This window comes from Galeopterus variegatus, unplaced genomic scaffold, assembly GCF_000696425.1.
Source record: "Galeopterus variegatus unplaced genomic scaffold, G_variegatus-3.0.2 Scaffold875, whole genome shotgun sequence".
Lineage (NCBI taxonomy): Eukaryota > Metazoa > Chordata > Mammalia > Dermoptera > Cynocephalidae > Galeopterus > Galeopterus variegatus.
Genome location: NW_007726986.1, coordinates 452,505 through 470,497, shown reverse-complemented (window position 1 = coordinate 470,497; position 17,993 = coordinate 452,505). Strand labels below are relative to the sequence as shown.

The window sequence follows — 17,993 nt, the reverse complement described above, 5'->3', positions numbered from 1 at the left end:
TTTGGGATAAGACCTTGGTTTAAATTCTAGGTCTTCTGCCACTTAATTGTTGTTTGTCCTTGGGCAAGTCTCTGAAATTCTCTAGGACTATTTCCTTATCAGTAAAATAGGGATAATATACATTTCTAGAATTGTGGTAAAGACTTAAAGAGAAATTATATATAAGATGCCTGCCAATCAATATTAGCTATTTGTTAAATTTGGATTTTTTTTTTTTTTTTTTTTTTTTTTGGCAGCTGACGGGTAGAGGGTATTGGGAAAATAGAATAGTTTGGTCAGGGCCCTCACCTCGGGTCCAGTTGGGTGTGGTTCAGCATCCTTTGTAAGCAAATTGTGTGTGTGTATGTGTAGTTAGTGTGCATGTGCGCCAATGTGTCTTTTTAGTTTTGCTGCTATTCTTGTGTTCTTCAGAGAGAGGAGAGAGAGAGAGAGTTGGAGTGAAGCAGGTGGGTGGGCGTCGGCCTTGGGCATCTGCCCTGCACAACCATGCCTTCCAACCTATGGCTCCAAGGACCTTTTGGCCAGTTGCCTAGCTCATAGACCTGAGTGAAGGGGTCTGGTGACCCAGCCTGGTGTGTGTGGGGTCTGGGGACCCAGCTTGGCATGTGAAGGGTTTGTGACCCAGTCTGTGAATGGGCTTGAGGGGTCTGTGGGCTCCAGACCCAGCCTTAGCTCGACAATCGGCCCAGTTGGTGCAGCATTACCGGCAGGTAAAAGAGCCTGACAACTGGCGTGTTCACCTAGCTTTACAACTGGCATCACGAACAAGATTAAGAGCGCTGCAATGGGCACTGTGAGGATTCCAGGCCTTAGCCTAGCCAGGCAAATTGGCATTGTTGACAGGATTTCCAGACATTAGCCTCAGCCACAGCAGACTGCCACAGAGGTATCAAACTCTGGACCTTGTTTTATCAGCACTGCTCTAACTAACTGAGCTAACCATCCAGCCCCTTAAGTTTGGATTTTTAAATTTGTGTTCTTTATCACATTACTGTACATTTGTTTTTGCATTACTGTGCTGTTGTTTTTCTCTGGTTGTTTTGTTTCGTTTTCTTTAAAAAAAAAAAAAAAAAAAACACTGGTTACCTATGTAAGAAGGGTGTGCAGTTGCCATGCGGTTTTCCGGGACTTACTTTGAGCTGACTTTCATAACAAATACATTAATTTTACTTGGATAGTATGTTTATTTGGGGTAGCTTTGGGGGAAATTTCTGGGGATCTAGGGAGGCACTAAATCCTAAATCTCCCCATTTAGCTTACAGACTAATTTGTCAACACATAAAAAACAAATCCAGATGTCTAGACGAGGGAGGGCACGTGCCAACCCAACAATTTTTTTTTCCAAATTAGCTTCCCTTGGTGTCCATAGAATCCAAGCACGTGACCACAGTACAGAACGCCAGCCAGGAAAGTCCGAGAAGAGAGAAAAAAGAGACAGATATGGGAGGTCTGCCCTAGGTCGAGATGCCACATCAGCGTTTTCTTATGTGGTCTCTGTGGTTGTAAGGACTGCAGGAGATTGCGTCCCTTCCAGTGGTCTTAGGGCCTCCAGCCGGTGGGAGACCGGCGCAAACGTCAGGGGCGGCTCCAACTAGACTTGACCACTAGGGGGCACCGGCCGCCCCGCCTCCCGAAATCGGAGGGCTGAGCTCCGCAGTTAGGAGTTGGCTGGCGGTCGCAGAGGTCTCTGGGGGTTGTAGTCCGCAGCGGCGGAGGACTTGACAGCTGCCGCCAGTTTGCCGCGCTCAGAACTTCATCCCCCGCCGGCCCCCGCGGCCTAGGCATTGCCTCTTCCTGTTTCAGAGACAAGGATCCCCGCCGCCGCAGATTGTGAGGACTTGGGAACGGGTCTTCGCCTTCCCACGCAGTTCTCTGAGGTTGAAGGTTTGTCCTGCTCTGGTAGAGCACGTTCCCACGTCTTGGAAACTCACCCCTTGGACGGGTGGGGAGGGAACCGAGGGGGGGCGGCGGGAAGGGCTGAGCTGGCGGCGAAGCCGGCTGTCATCTGGGATAGTTCTTTGGTGCAACGCGTCGGAACAGTTGCTTCTTGGGGGAGCGCTGAGGCCAAAGCCGGGGGCCGCGGAGACTGCTCCGGAGGGGCTGCGCGCGCTCCTCACGGGGCTCGAGTGCAAGAAAGTCAGGGAGTCTCGCGGGGGCTGAGGGAATCCGAGGAGTTGTGGGAGTCAGGGTGGGCTGGAGTACGGTAGATAAACACCCTGAATCCCGGGGGAGAGGAGGGAGCAGGAGAATGGGGCCGGGGGGCGGTGGGAATTGCAGCAAAGAGAGCGCCGTTCTCTATCCCTAGTCGGGGAGAGCTAGAGACGGGAGACGAGGGAGGAAGCCCCTTTGCGCTTGAGCTAGGACCACAGATGGGCTGAGGGCGATGACTGGTCAGTCCTCGCCACGCTTTTCACACGACTCGGTTGCGAGAGTGAGTGTCTTAATAGCGGCTGGCTTGACGTCTTAGCTGTGTTGGAATAGTATAGCTGGAAGGCGCCTTTGAGAGCAGCAAGTCAAACGCATTCTCCTCACTTTACAGATGAGGAAACTGAGGTCCACCGAGTTGCAGAAACCCGCTCACCCCAGAAACTAGTTAGTGGCCAACTTGGCTGAAACGTAATTGTCATGACTTAGGCAATGCCTTATCCATTGCTGGGATCAGTAGATGAGCAAACTCTAACCGGTACCCCTCCTTTTTTTCTTTTTAATGCCTTCAGACGTGACAGAGATCTGACGTATGCAGGATAACAGGCAACCGCTGCAGGGAACTTTTTTTTTTAACTTTTCATTAGGTTAGAGTAATCCGTGTACTAACCTAAAGAAAAATCTCTCTGACTCATAAATAACTACAAAGATAAAAGGTGTTAGCAAATATGTCATCTATAGTTTCTTTGCCTTTGAAAAAATAAAATTTACCTTTTCTTCCCCAGTTTATGCCCACTATAGCTCTTAGAAGTTAGTCTTAGATTTCCTCTCACAATCTTAGATACTGTATATCCCAGTTATATATATATATATATAAAATATGCTGTTAATTGTGATTTTACAATACACTGGATATTTACAATAAAGGTTAAACTAAGCATAGGAAGATAAGAATACCAACCTGAGTTGCAAATTAAAATAATACATTATGGTATTTTTGTTTTCCTTTTTGTCTTTTTTACTGACGGGTAACGGGATCGCAACCCTCAGTGTTGTGCCTGTACCGGGGACCGGCAACGGGATCGCAACCCTCGGTGTTGCGCCCGCACCGCGCTCAGCCAGTGAGCGGGAACCGGTCTCCACATGGGATCCGAACCCTTGGCGGGAGCGCCACCGCACTCTCAAGCGGCGCACTCTCCAGTGCGCCACCGGGCCGGCCCCATTATGGTATTTTTTTTAAAAAGATATATGAGCATAAAGGTTTTTTAAAAGTCATTAAGAGGTTAAAAATTTCGACCAGACCTATATTTTAAAATACACTTAAATTTTAGTTCCTTGCTACTGTTCTTTCTTTCTTAATGCCTAAACATAACTTGAGAGCATTTAGTATTCGTGGTGTGGGAGGAGAGGTTCTTTTGTGCCATAGCATTGCTTTGACTGGCAATTTCTTTATTAAACCACATTGTCCTCCAGCACTGTGAAATTTAACACCTTTTGAAGCATTTATTGATCAAGTTGGAAGCCTGTTCTGTCAGCTCAGAATTGGAAGACTGTATCTCCTACTGCCTGACCAGTAAGTGATTTGTAAGGAAGGGATTTAGATAAGTTTGTTACAGAACTTAATAGCAGTTACAGACGTATAGAAGAAAACGTAACTACTTCCACCAGGCTGCCTCTTTTTATGGTGTGGTTCCATTTGCTATTATATTGGCATACTATAGAGGTGGGTAAATTATGACCAAATATGACCTGCTGACAGATATATTTTCTTTTTACAAAGTTTTATTGGAACATAGTCATGTGCACTCACTTACATATTGCCTTTCATACTGAAAGGCAGACTTGAGTAGTTGCAGTAGTTTAGGCTCAAAAAGCCTAAAATTTTTACTATCTGGTCCTTTGCAGAATAAAGTTTTTCAATCCCTGGCCTAGTAAACTGAATATAAATATAGTATCTGAAACCCTGTAACATATGCAGAAGTAGTAGGTAATTACTAATTTTCAGCCTTTGAGAAAGAACATATAAATACGTGTATGGTGATCCATAGTCGCATTTGTTTGGGCACAAGCTAATGTATTCTACTTGCATATATAGTATCTTGGCATAGATACTACAGATTTGCTTTTGCAAAGAAATGTGAAGGGAAGTTTCTGAGTATAGTATGGAAAGGGCTGACATTCTCTGAGATATACTGATAATCACAATCAATGCCTTTTTAAAATAATCTCATACAAGCTTTCTTTGGTTGTTCTCCATGTCCTTTTTATGGAGATAAGTGCTTCAGTACAGGCATCAACATTTTAAATAAAACTTGAAAGTACCAAGCAAGTCAGTTAAGCTCTTGATTCCCTATTAGGATTTCTCAGTCCATTCGTGCTGCTATAACAAAATACCTGAGAAATTTATTTCTCACAGTTCTGTAAGCTGGGAAGTCCAAGATTGAGGCACTGGAAGGTACAGTGTTTGGTGAGGGTCTGGTCTCTGCATCTAAGATGGTGCTTTGTTGCTGTGTCCTCACGTGGCAGAAGGGACAGAAAGACAAAAGGGATTTTGTGAGTTCCCTCCAGCCCTTTTATAAGGTTGCTAATCCTGTTCGTGAGGGCTCTGCCCTCATGATTTAATCATATCATAAAGACCCCACCTCTTAATACTATAAACTTGGTGATTAAGTTTCAACATATGAATTTTGGAGGGGACATATGCAAACCATAGCAGGAACCCATATTAAAACCAATCTCAAAGAAAACAATTAGGGACTCGTTATTATATGACTTAGGTTTGACTTAATAGTCTTGTATCTGGGACTTTGTTTTAAAGTTCAGAGATTGAGGGAGATATTAGAAGTGAATATGTTTGTTTTTGTCATCTTGCATATTTAGCTCCCACCAAATTATATCAGTGTTATGTCTGTGGCATATGAATGCCACAGTAGTATTTAGCATTTTAGTTAATCATTAATAGACTATTCTGCATTATCATCTATGTAATATTAGCTATGGAACTCTAATTCACTGCTCAACCTAATTCATCAAACTTCAGAATATTTTATAGTTATTCTCATCAAAACATTCAAAAAGGCATTAAATTTACTTTGAAACAACATTCTTAGGGAATGTGAAGTTCAGGCTAATTGACTAATTGAGACAATTGAAATTACCAATTTCCTTATAGTTCTTCATATTTACTTGAAACAAGGGTACTTCAAAAAGTTTGTGGAAGAATAGAGTTAAAAGATAATATGAATTTTTCCATGAACTTTTTGAAGACCCCTTGCATTATCAAGTCTGATTGAAAAGCATCAGAGGGGCTGGCCCGGTGGCGCACTGCGCTAGTGCACCACTTGGGAAGCGCGGCTGCGCTCCTGCCGAGGGTTCAGATCCCACATACAGACCAGTTCCCGCTCACTGGCTGAGCGAGGCGCGGGGGCAACACCGAGGGTTGCAATCCTGTTGCCGGTCCCGGTCCAGTACGGGGGCGACACTGAGGGTTGCAATCCGTTGCCGGACATGGAAAAAGACAAAAAAAAAAAAAAGAAAAGCATCAGAGACTTTGGACTCCTCATTTGTGATTTGTTATTTTAAATCACTGAGGTATCATCAGTTTTCTGCTTGTTTGGAATAAATAACTAATTTTACTATGCCACAGAATTTCAGATTTGCTCAGAACAAATGTAACTAAATGGGAACCTTTGTTTTAATTTCTGAATGGCCCTTACGTTTTCCCTAACCTTGATTATCACTTTTTGGTAAGGCACACTGAAATCCAAGGATCTTTCTAGATTTCTCCTCTTTGCTGGGTTCCTAACATTCAACCTTTACTTAAGAGTATTAATCTTCAGGAATTAAAAAGATCCTCTCTCTCACAGCTCAACCATGTTCTCAGTTTAGTTTAGAAACCAATACTGCTCGGGCCGGCCCGGTGGCACACTGGTACAGTGCGCCGCTTGGGAGCGCAGCGGCGCTCCCGCCAAGGGTTCGGATCCCACATACAGACCGGTTCCTGCTCACTGGCTGAGCGAGGTGCGGGCGCAACACCGAGGGTTGCGATTCCGTTGCCGGTCCCGGTCCGGTACGGGCGGGACACTGAGGGTTGCAATCTGTTGCCGGACACGAAAAAAGACAAAAAGGAAAAAAAAAAAAAAAGAAGAAGAAAAAAAAAAGAAACCAATACTGCTCGGACCGGCCCGGTGGCACACTGGTACAGTGCGCGGCTTGGGAGCGCAGCGGCGCTCCCGCCAAGGGTTCGGATCCCACATACAGACCGGTTCCTGCTCACTGGCTGAGCGAGGTGCGGGCGCAACACCGAGGGTTGCGATTCCGTTGCCGGTCCCGGTCCGGTACGGGCGGGACACTGAGGGTTGCAATCTGTTGCCGGACACGAAAAAAGACAAAAAGGAAAAAAAAAAAAAAGAAGAAGAAAAAAAAAAGAAACCAATACTGCAGAGTGTACTACTTTACAAAGTAAATCAGGAAGTGTAGCCATATACGAGTATTTCTGCCATTGTGTAAGCAGATACTTTTTGCTACTCTGACTTGGCTATTGTCCTTTACTGTGTTTCACTGTCACTAGAAAGGTCGTTGCTTGCTAAGGACATATGTAGCCTTGAGACAAAAAAGTTTGCATCAAGAGAGACAAATTCATCTAAACTAGTTTGCTTCAAGAAAAACAAATTCATTGTGTTTAATTTATAATCAGGATACCCAAGCATGCTCCTTTATTTACAAATGTGGGCAAGGAAGACCTGATTTTCAGATGCTTCTTTTGCCTTCTAAATACCCTAACTCCTTTAAGGCAGACATCACAATATAGTGGAAATAGCATTTGGGATCAAAGTAACCTGGTTTCAATCCCAGCTGTGACCTAGCTAAGTGATTTAGGACAAGTTACTTCCCTGAGCTTCAGTTTCTTTTTGTTTATTTGTTTATTTATTTATCATTAATGAAGATAATACTTATTTCCCAAATTCTTAGGATTAATTGGAATTAAAAACATGTAAAACATTAGGCCAGAGGTAAGCATTTAATAAGCAAATATTAGTTCTATCTCCCACTACCTTTCTACTAACTTGTCTTTTTCTCTGAGTTTTCCTCCAAAACGATACCAGTTTTCTTCAGAAATGAATTCTTTCCTTTTAGCACTATTCTGTTTGTGACAGTTCAATAATTCTATGATGGTCAATCATTTTATTTTTCTTATCTTGCTGAATTTACTCCCTTTTACTAAAGGCATGTAGATATATGTCAGCTGATTTTATTCAGGCCATTGAGTTAAGCCAATACATAATTTTTCTAGTTACTTTTAAAGAGTCAAATTGATGATAAAAATAATAGGTAAGTTTATTGAGCACTCATTATGTGCCAGGCACATTATGTGCATTATCTCATTTAAATCTCAAACCCTATAAGAAAGGTACTTTTATTATACCCCAAACCAGTGAATTTTAGGGAATTTAAATAGGTTGCTAAAAGTCACATACTTAGTACATGGGAGAGCCGAGATTCAAATCCAGGCAGTATGACATGTGAGTTATCAACCACCACACTCTACTTAGTAGAAGTGGAATACAGTTTATCCCAAATTAATCATTGTATATAATTCAAACAAATTAATGCCTTGGTAATTCTTTCCAGAGGTGTTTTTGGAGATTTAGGAGCAACAGGATTCTACCTACTTATAAGTATTAAAATTTTTGTCTAGCATTTCTTAAAAACTCTACAGATTGCCTTTCCTCCCTACAATATAAAAGTTTCATTAATCTCATTTTATTAAGATTAGTTTCATTAAGTTCAGAAATAATAATAGCAAACTCTTATACAGAGTTTCATAGTGCTTGGCATGGTTTTAAATGCTTAGACATATGGAATTATAAAGTTAAATTTTTTTATGTATTTTAGATTTTCCTGAATAATTTCTTCCCAAGTTATTTATGTTATTCCTTTTGATGAAAGGACACTGGCATCCTCACAATCATCTTTTCAATTTCTAAAATATTTAATTTCTTAAATTGAAAGATGCTTTAAATTTATATAAAGCTGTAGCAAATCACAAACACAACTTCTTTACAATATATTTATTCCTTTCCTAAGCTTTTAACTCCTGTGCTACACCCAGTTTTATTTAAAATGTATCCTTTATTGGTATTTTATATGGAATATTTTCCCTCATCACATTTAGGGAACCATTTTATCAACTTGATTTGTCAAATTGGCAGGATATAACCCTATCATTAATCGAAGAGCATCTGTACATACTGAATAATTTAAAGCAAATGACCATGTAACCAGGATCAAGTTGAAAAAATAGAATTATTGCCATTACTATATAAAACCCTCTCCTGTCCTTTTTGATCATAACCTCCTGTTTTCCTCCTAGAGTAGGGTTTCTCAACCTCAGAACTGTTGACATTTTGGGCTGGATAATTCTTTGCAGGAGGAGGCTGTCCTCTGCGTTGTAGATGTTTAGCGGCATCCCTGATCTCTACTCACTGGGTGCCAGTAGCACTCCCTCCAGTTGTAGCAACTAATTGGGTGAGACCAAATTCCTTATTACCCTCTCTGCAACTCTTTCTATGCTATGTAGAGAGTAGACTGTAGGAGAACAAGGGTAGAAGCAGGCAGCTCCACTAGAAAGATGTTGTAATAATCTTGATAAAATTGTTGGCGGTCAGATTGTGGATATATATTTTTTGAAGGAAAAGCCAGTAAAAATTTCTAATGGATTGAATGGAGGCCGTGAGAAAAAGAAGTCATGGGTGATTCCAAGAATCCTGACCAGAGGAAGTAGAAGGATAGAGATTCCATTAACTGAAATCAGGAAAGCAATGGGTGGAGTAGTTTTGAGGAAGAAAATCAAAAGTGCAATTTTAGAAATCTTAGGTTTGATTTGTCTATTATATCCAGGTAAAGATGTTGAGTTAGGCAGTTGGATATGCAAGTCAGAAATTCAGGAGAGAAGTGCAGGCTAGAGATATTAACATGGGAGTTGTCATTGTCTAAATTAATAGAATTTTCAAAATGATGGAAATGTTTTATATCTACACTGTCTAATATGGTAGCCACTAGCCACACATGGTTATTGAGCACTTCAAATGCAGCTAGTGTGACTGAGGTACTGAAATTTTTATTTAAACAGCCACAAGGGACAAGTAGATACTGTATTGTCACATGAAATGGTAATAAAACCATGAGAATGGATAAAATTATCAATAAATTGAGGGTAAATGAAGAGGAGGACCAAGACTGAACATTGGAACTCTGCAACTTTAAAGAGATCTGAGAGATGAGAAGCAAACAGCAAAGGGGACAGAGAAGGAAGAGGGACCAGTGAGGTAGGGAGAAAACCTGGAGGCCTAGTGAATCTTAATTGAGGGTAAATGAAGAGGAGGACCAAGACTGAACATTGGAACTCTGCAACTTTAAAGAGATCTGAGAGATGAGAAGCAAACAGCAAAGGGGACAGAGAAGGAAGAGGGACCAGTGAGGTAGGGAGAAAACCTGGAGGCCTAGTGAATCTTGTTTATCAGGGAGGAGAGTGGTCCCTTTTGGCAAACATTTCTGAGAAGTTAAGGACTGAGAAGTAACCATTGGGTTTACCAATGTGAAGGTTACTGGTGATCCAACAAGAACAGCTTCTGTGTAGATAGGGAAGACAACCTGATTAGAATGAGTTCGAGAAAGAATGAGATCTTATTTATCTTGTGCTTTCTTTTTTTCCTTTCTTGCCTTCTTTTAGATCAATTATTTTTTCATTCTCTTTTCCCTCCTACTGTATTTTAAGTTATATACTGTTTTCTATCATGATAATAGTTACCTTAAAAATTATAACATGCATTACATCTATGTGTATTGTTGATCTGGACAATACAAAGATCTTTGAACACTTTAATTCCAAGACCTTCACCTAACTTTTTTTCCTCTTTGGTCTGGAAATTTAATTCTTTTTTTCTAACGCTATTTTATAGTCATGTGCTGCATAACAACCTTTCAGTCAGCAACAGACCACATATACAACAGTGGTTCCGTAAGGTTATAGTGGAGGTGGAGATGTGTAGTAGGCTATACCATTTAGGTTTGAGTAAGTACACTATATGATGTTTGCAGTGATTAAATTGCCTAACAATGCATTTCTTAGAACGTGTCCTAGTCATTAAGGGACATGTGACTGCATATTGTTTATTAATTCTCTTGGATTTATTAAACTTCTTGTATCTGCAGATTGGTGGTGTCTTTTATGAATTCTGGAAAATTCTCAGCCATTATTTCATCAAACATTACCTTTGTCATCTCCTTTGTTTCTGATTCTCAAGTTACTTGCTTGTTAGACCTTCTCATGCTATCCTCCGTGTCTCTCAACAGCTCTTCCACATTTCCTTTTTTTTCTCTGCTGCATTCTAGATAGTTTCTTCTGACTATTTTATATATATGTACACATATAAGTGTGTGTGTGTATATATATATATATATAAAAATTTTTTCTCTAAAAATTCACTCTGGTCCTTTTTCAAATATGCTCAGTTACCTTTTGAAATTTATATTTTTTCTTTAAGTTATTTAAACATAGAAGGCATAATTGTTTTATAATCTTATTCTGATCATTTCTGTAGTTGAAGTCCTTGTGAACCTATATCTGCTGTTCTTTCTTCTGGTTCTCAGTCATAGTACTTTATATCCTTACATGGTACATTAATTTTGACTGTGTACTGTTAATTGTCCTATAAGACTTAGCAGAACTTCTTTGAGACCTAGAATAAAGGTGTGTCCTCAAGGGAAAGATTTACATTTGCTTCTGTCAGTTACCTAGAAGTGCTACCAAGCAGGTTAACCTTAAATTATATTCACAGCTTTAAGTGTTCCTTGACCACCTTATAAATCCCCATGATATACAGTTTATGGTGACCAATTATCAGCTTATGGTAACAAATTACTATAACAGTTTCTCCCCCACAGATACATACACATACACACACACACTGGCTGTGCTCAGTGTTAAACTTTCTCTGTAATTTCCTTGTCAGGAAGTGGGGCCTTTTTACTTCTTGTTAACCCCCACTCTGTTGGTAAAGCTCTTATAGTTCCAGCTGTATTATGGTGGGGAAATAGGGAAAGAGAATGGTTTCTAATTATAATCATTCCTTACTTTGGATGAACCCTACACTTTATCTTCTATTTCCCTAAAACTACACAAGGCTTTGAAACCTTCAGCCCAGATTCTCCTGGTACAGCAAATACCCTCAGGGCAGTGGCAGTTTTCTTGAGTCGTTTACCTCTCTAGGTGTCTTTACTTCACTTACAAATGGCCTGATTTTTCTCACTATTTTTGATGCTTTTCAAAAGATTTTAAAAATATTTTATCCAGTATTTCTAGTTGTTTTCTGCAGGAAAATGGGTCCAAATAGCCTAATCTGTTTTATTACTGGAAATGGATTTCCCCACCTATTTTTTATTGAGCTGGAAAATAAGAAGTAACTCCATTTCTAAGTTAGCAAGTTTCTGATAAATATTTCAGGTATATTCCTGAAATATTAATTTAATATTAATATTAATAAATATTAATGTTTATTTATTTATATATTTATTAATATTAATATTTATTAATATTAATAAATAAACATTAATGTTTATTAATATTTAATTAAATAAATATTAATATTAATCCATTAAGGTATCTTCCAGAAATTCCCATATTTTTCCAATTTCTTATGCATGCAATTGTATTACTTATGAAGACTAAAATATTTTAAAAATTAATCTAAATTATTTATCTTTTCTGATTTATATAGGGTTAACTTCCTCAGTGCTTAGTCTGAGAAAAAAATGGCGAATACAGATAGTGATTCTACACATCTGCTCATCTCTGAGGTAGATCTTGAAATTAATCCTGGACCTATGAATATCCAATTTGATTCATCAGATCTAAGATCCAAAAGGTAAGTGTTTAAAACTAAAACACTTATTTCATAATTAGTGTTTTTGATGATTAATCTAGAACTAATTGTAACCAAACGTATAGATTTGAATAAAAATACCTAATTTCTTACAGGATTTGTATGTATGTATGTGGGGAGAGTGATAAATATGAATACTATTTCCTCATTTATATATATATATATATATATATATATATATATACACATTTTTTTTTTAAACTAAACAACATCTCTATTGGGGGAGGGATTGGGGTAAGTTTTACATAGTAAGATGCCTTCACATAATTTATTTAACAAATATGTATTGATTACCTGCTTTGTGTAAGGTAATATGCTAGCTGCTGGAGATAGAACAGTAAAAGCAATAAATACAATTTTTACCTTTATTGAGCTTTATTCCAGCAGATAGTTTGATAATTTGAGTTTAAATTTTACTTCATTGTTTACCTGGAAAACCCAAAAGAATCCATTGAACAATTATAAATAGTAAGAGAATTCAATAAAGTGGCTGCTTGCAAAGTTGGTAAAATATCCTTCCAATGAGAAAATGTAATGGAAGAAAAGAAAAAATACATAAAAATAGTCCTAACAAGAATGTGCAAAATCTGTATGAGAGAAACTTTAAAGTTCTCCTGAGGGATATAAAATAAGATTTAGAGTATTTCATCAAATCCGAGATGCTACTGATTGTAAATTGCATTTTTAAAAAACATAACACTAAAAAAACCTGCTACCTATACCCTTGATGCAATGATCTCTTAGGACTTAAAATTTTTATTTTGTGTTTACTGAAAGAACTCTTGGGCTTAATTGAGCTTTATCATATATCTCTTGTGCAATTATAAAAATAAAAATATAAACAAAGTATATTGGTTAAGATATTGCTAATACATCACATTTACAGTCTGATTCTTCTGAATCACTTTTTGACTTGGAGCCATGAAAACAGGTGTTTTTTCCCATGCAGAATTGTCCTTTGTGCCATTAAGAACATTGATGATGTAGCATTTCTTGCAAGGATTTTCTTCTAAATAACTGACACTTTAAGTTCTGATGCTTGCACTTTCCTGATCTTATCAGAAGATGTCACAAAAGGTTTTTTAACAATAGCATGACTCATCTGTCTTCCTCAGATGGTCCTTAAATGGTTTGACTGATGACTACGGATGGCAGTTACTTGTCATGCCACCAGGAATAACTACTATCATATTGCCACCTGGCTGACAGTGATTAAAAGGTGTTCTGGGTTATGAGATGCATCCTCATTTAGAAATGTTTAAACGTGTGTATTAGAATCAGTAAAATATGACATAATGAAAAGGCATATTCTGCTCTCAGTGGGAAGAATAAAATAAAGATATCATTCTCTTTAATTTTAGCCCATAAATTTAATGTGATTCCCCTAAAAAATGCCCGCAGCCAATTCCAAAGTTTATGTGGATCACTCGTTCCACTTCTAAGCATTAATTTACAGTGTCAAATGATATATGTACAAGGTTGTTTAATTCAGTATTTTTTATAATAGCAAAGATTGAAAGCAACCAAAATGTCTTTTCCTACCGGACTGGATAAATAATTTATGGCACATTCATACAATGGAATACTTTTCATCTATTAAAAAGAAGGAGGTGGCTTTATTACATATCAAATGGAACAAGTCTTCAACTTATTTTGTTAGTGAAAAAAAATGAAGTGTAGAGCAGTATGTATAGTATGCCACCATTTGAGTAATAATAAATCAGTACATTATATAATACAATATATAAAAATGAAGTCTGGGGGAATAAATAGGAAACTCTGAGTGGTTGCCTCCTTATAGAGAAACTGAGTGCTTGAGGTGGAACAATGTGGCAGCTACTGTTAGGTAGATACTCAAAAATTACTCAATGACTCCACCTATTCCTTCTGAACAGAATCCTAATTTTGTTAAGAGTTGAAATTCTAAATTCTATGATAAATAATTGATCACTATGACAATAGAGCATAGGTCATTGAAGTGCATACCATTATAATAAGTTGGCAGGAATTCAAACAGTTATCTGAAAATTTGTTTAACCAGGTAGATTAAATGGAAGTATCCTTTCTGTAATGAAAGTTGTCTAAATGAGAGGGAGTCAAATACTTACAATCATGGCAAAACCACGTAGGTAAGCATGTTTTAAGAAAGGCAAATACTTATAAGGACTTAGCAGTATTGAAAACAGAAACTATTTGATGAGAAAAAGTGCAAATACCTTAAAACAGTGTTATTTCTGTTAAAATATGGATTACTTCACTTTATATACATAAATAAAACTTAGACACACAGAGTGAAAAGTATCTTCCACTGGAAGAACCAGCTTAGACAACTATTTCCAAAATTTCAGTCATTTGAGATTCACCTTATCATGGTGACATCCCAGTACCACCTGTGTAATATTATAATTTAATGTTTCTTAAAAATCTATTTACTTTTTAAAATTAGGGTTAATTTAGCCCCATCTTCACATATTTGTGAAACGATGAATTTGAAGTACTGTTTATACTTTTTGCTAATATGCATTGCAGTAAATACTAACTAGTTAAAATAGCATTCATTCTTGTGCTACCTAGAATCGTCTTTCATATCACTACACTGCTGTCTTTGGCTGTCAGAGCACAGAAGACAATATTTGATATTTTTAGATTACTTATCCTCAGTTTAGCATGTGGGTTTTCTATATCTTCCACTAGATGGCAATCAAAAACATGTATTAGTTCAAATATAAGAATGTTAATAACTACTTTGGACTGGAAGATAGTAAGGTGGATCTGCTTATCATTTTGGTAGAACTGTGGTCTAACTAAGGTGGGGGAAGGAGCTTGTCATCATGTGGATCATTTGGGGAGCTTTTTCAAATTACGCTCGTCCACTTTTCTCTCTGTATGCCTCCAAACCCCATCAATTTTCACCTAGTTTGGGCTGAAGTGAGGAATGTAGTTGGAGGGACAGAAAGGTTTAGAAGTCTCATGTGTTGTGTTTGATATATTCCACAGGCAATTAGCGGTCTAAGAGATTGTTTTCCTACTTTTCCCAGACTTTCCAGTAACCAAAGATAGAGCTGGTGTTCACGTTTGCTTCATATTCTTTTGCTCTGGGACTAGGCCCTGGGGAAGTTGACCATCCCAGCCAGCCTACAATTGAATTGTGAAATGCTTAATTTGTTTGTGAGCTTGCCTTGTTTTTTAGTCTTCTCTCCTCTGCTTCCTCCTCTTCCATTTTTCCCAGGGCCTAGGGCTACTCTGTGTCCTGCTCTGTGTGCCCAGCGTTACCAGCGTAGGAATTCACTCAGGCTTAAGCCCCTATACAATACTTTGTAAACCATGTGAGTGCTTTTCTCTGCCCCTTATTCACCAGTACTTATCTATCCTGTTCTTTCAGTGCTCTGTTGTCAGCTTGGTATTATAATGGAAAACAATCTGATGTGTCAGAGACCTAGTCTATTACCTTTCTATGGCTATTTGCATTTTAACATGGAGAATCCTAGAAATATAAAATGCTCATGTAAAGGTTCAAGATTTTTTTTAATTGATAACATTTCAAGTGCTCTGATAAGCCAGTGGGGGTAGACATGGACATTTAAAATAGGCAGCATTCCTAGCACCCTTCAAACACACTATGTATGCTATAGCACCTCGTTTTTTAGAATGTCTACTAGTCTGTGCATCTATAAACTGACCTCTCTGTTTCACCTGTCACTAATACTGACACTGTAGAGCAGCCTGAATTGATTCTTTCTCTAGTCTTAGAGAGAGGGGAAGACAAAGGAAGTTTACTAAGGCAAAGTGAGGAGTTTATTTTTTAGTGAGAAAGGGGTAGATCCTGGCCTAATGACCATGACTGGAAGTGATTATTGAGGTTTGGGGAATATACAGATGTACAATGAAAGAAAAGTAATTTTCTCAGGAAGACTGGTTTCCAGAGCTGTATAAGTTATATTTTGAGAAATTTACCATCGATATTAAATAGATGGGCTAGGACTTTGACCATTTATCAGTGGCGTGTGATACGATGGCCAACTAGCTGACTGCATTACTACTTCTAAATCCTTCTCTCTCCTCCCTACTTCTGTCCCTCTCCCCATCCCTTCTCTTCTACTTAGGTCCACTTGTCTTACCTCTCTTTTCTCCCACTTTCCACTGTTACTTCTCCACAAAGGAACTGTTTTTTTTTTGGAAATGCTTAAAGAGGACCTGAAGCATTATTTGGAGAAACCTGAAGAAAGAGGAAGCCTTGTTAGGTTTGACTAGTTTCATTACAGCCAAGTCAAAGGTGTGTTTTGTTGGGAGGAAAGGTATATGAAGGGTTGGGCTAGCTCTCTGTCTGCTCAATATTATAACATTTCCAGTATATATTTAGTTGAAAGGGTTTTACTGCAATAAGATAATAGTGCTGTAAAAGCAATGAAACCCATTGCAAGTATATAACAAGAGATTTGAGACTTTTAACATACAGACTTAAAACCAAATATTATTAAATTAATGGGGGCACATGAAGTGCAAGAATCTTGTTAAAGCCCAATGGTTGACTATAGCCTGATGATAAGGAATTGATGTTGTAAAAACCACGTTTTGGGATTATGTATCTTTGGTTTGCCTGGGGTTTTTTTTGTTTGTTTTTTGTTTTAGGTATTATTCTAAACTTGTCCCCAAAAGCCTATTACATAACTTTTCTATGAACTCATATTAATATTTCTTCTTCCAATTATTCTATGTTCTCTGGCCACAAAATTTGATTTCCAAGGTTTTTTAAGTATTAGAAGATAAATGAATGCCTCAGCATTTCAAGTTAGGAAATATGTTCTCTATAGAATAACATAGGGGAATTATTTTAGTACTATGCTTATAAAAAGGCCTGGCTCATTTACAAGAACATCATACATCCTAATTTTTCCTACTTCAGTAGTTACTTTATAGTTTACCTAGGCATGTTGTCATTATTTCAATTAAAGTTATTTTTCTCTTTTTTTATCATATATATATATATATATATATATATAACCTGATATTACTTATTCTAAGGCTAGTTTTTTTCCCTCTAACACTAGTTTTTATTTATGTATACCAATACTTCTGCTTTTTTATTTACCAATACTTCATATACAGAATGGCTTCTAATCTCTTAAATTCTGGCTTATTCTTTACAAATAGAGGCAGGCATAGGTCTTCATTTTATCTTTGAGTGTGGCTATGCCAGGGAATCTACTATATATTAAAATACATATTATGGTAAGTTATTTTCATTTTATTTCTCTCATAGTTAGAGAATTATTATTATTATTTTTTTTTTGTCTTTTGTCTTTTTCCGTGTCCGGCAACGGATTGCAACCCTCAGTGTTGCCCCCGTACCGGACCGGGGACCGGCAACGGGATTGCAACCCTCGGTGCTGCTCCCGCGCCTCGCTCAGCCAGTGAGCGGGAACCGGTCTGTATGTGGGATCCGAACCCTCGGGTGGGAGCGCCGCCGCGCTTCCCAAGTGGCGCACTATCCAGTGCGCCACCGGGCCGGCCCAAGAGAATTATTTTTATTTTTTAAAAATTATGTCTGTAGGTAGATATATTTTTTCTATTAATTTTATTAAGGCTAGTAACTGGGGTATGAAAAATAATTGCTTAAAATGAGGGCTTGCCCCACATACATTGCTGATGGAATAGAAACATGGTGCAGACTTTTTTTTTTTAATTTTAATTTTAGTTTTTTTGGCTATAAAACAAATCTTAATACATTTAAAAAGACAGAGATCATAGTAAATATTTTCTCTGACCACCATAACAGAAGGAAATTTAGAAAATTCACAAATGTGTGGAAATTAACATTCTCCTAAGTAAACAATGAGTAAAAAGAAAAACCACAGGGGAATTAGAGAGTACTTTGAGATGAAAATCAAAGCACAACATACCAAA

At 38.0% G+C, this 17,993-nt stretch overlaps 1 protein-coding gene across 3 annotated transcripts in view; it reads left to right on the top strand.

Annotated features, from left to right (window-relative positions):
• Positions 1-1,798: 1,798 nt before the first annotated feature.
• SLC38A9 (solute carrier family 38, member 9) overlaps positions 1,799-17,993 on the top strand; it is a 90,479-nt gene continuing 74,284 nt past the window's right edge. For 2 of the 3 annotated variants that reach the window (XR_550509.1, XM_008573093.1), the window contains exons 1-2: positions 1,799-1,884; positions 11,925-12,071. Coding sequence is in view for 2 of the 3 variants with exons in the window: in XM_008573093.1 (XP_008571315.1) it covers positions 11,959-12,071 (113 nt within the window). In the remaining variant the exon portion in view is untranslated. Of the gene's footprint in view, positions 1,885-3,669; positions 3,719-11,924; positions 12,072-17,993 lie in introns of those variants that run through there. The other variant, XM_008573094.1, reaches the window with a different exon arrangement.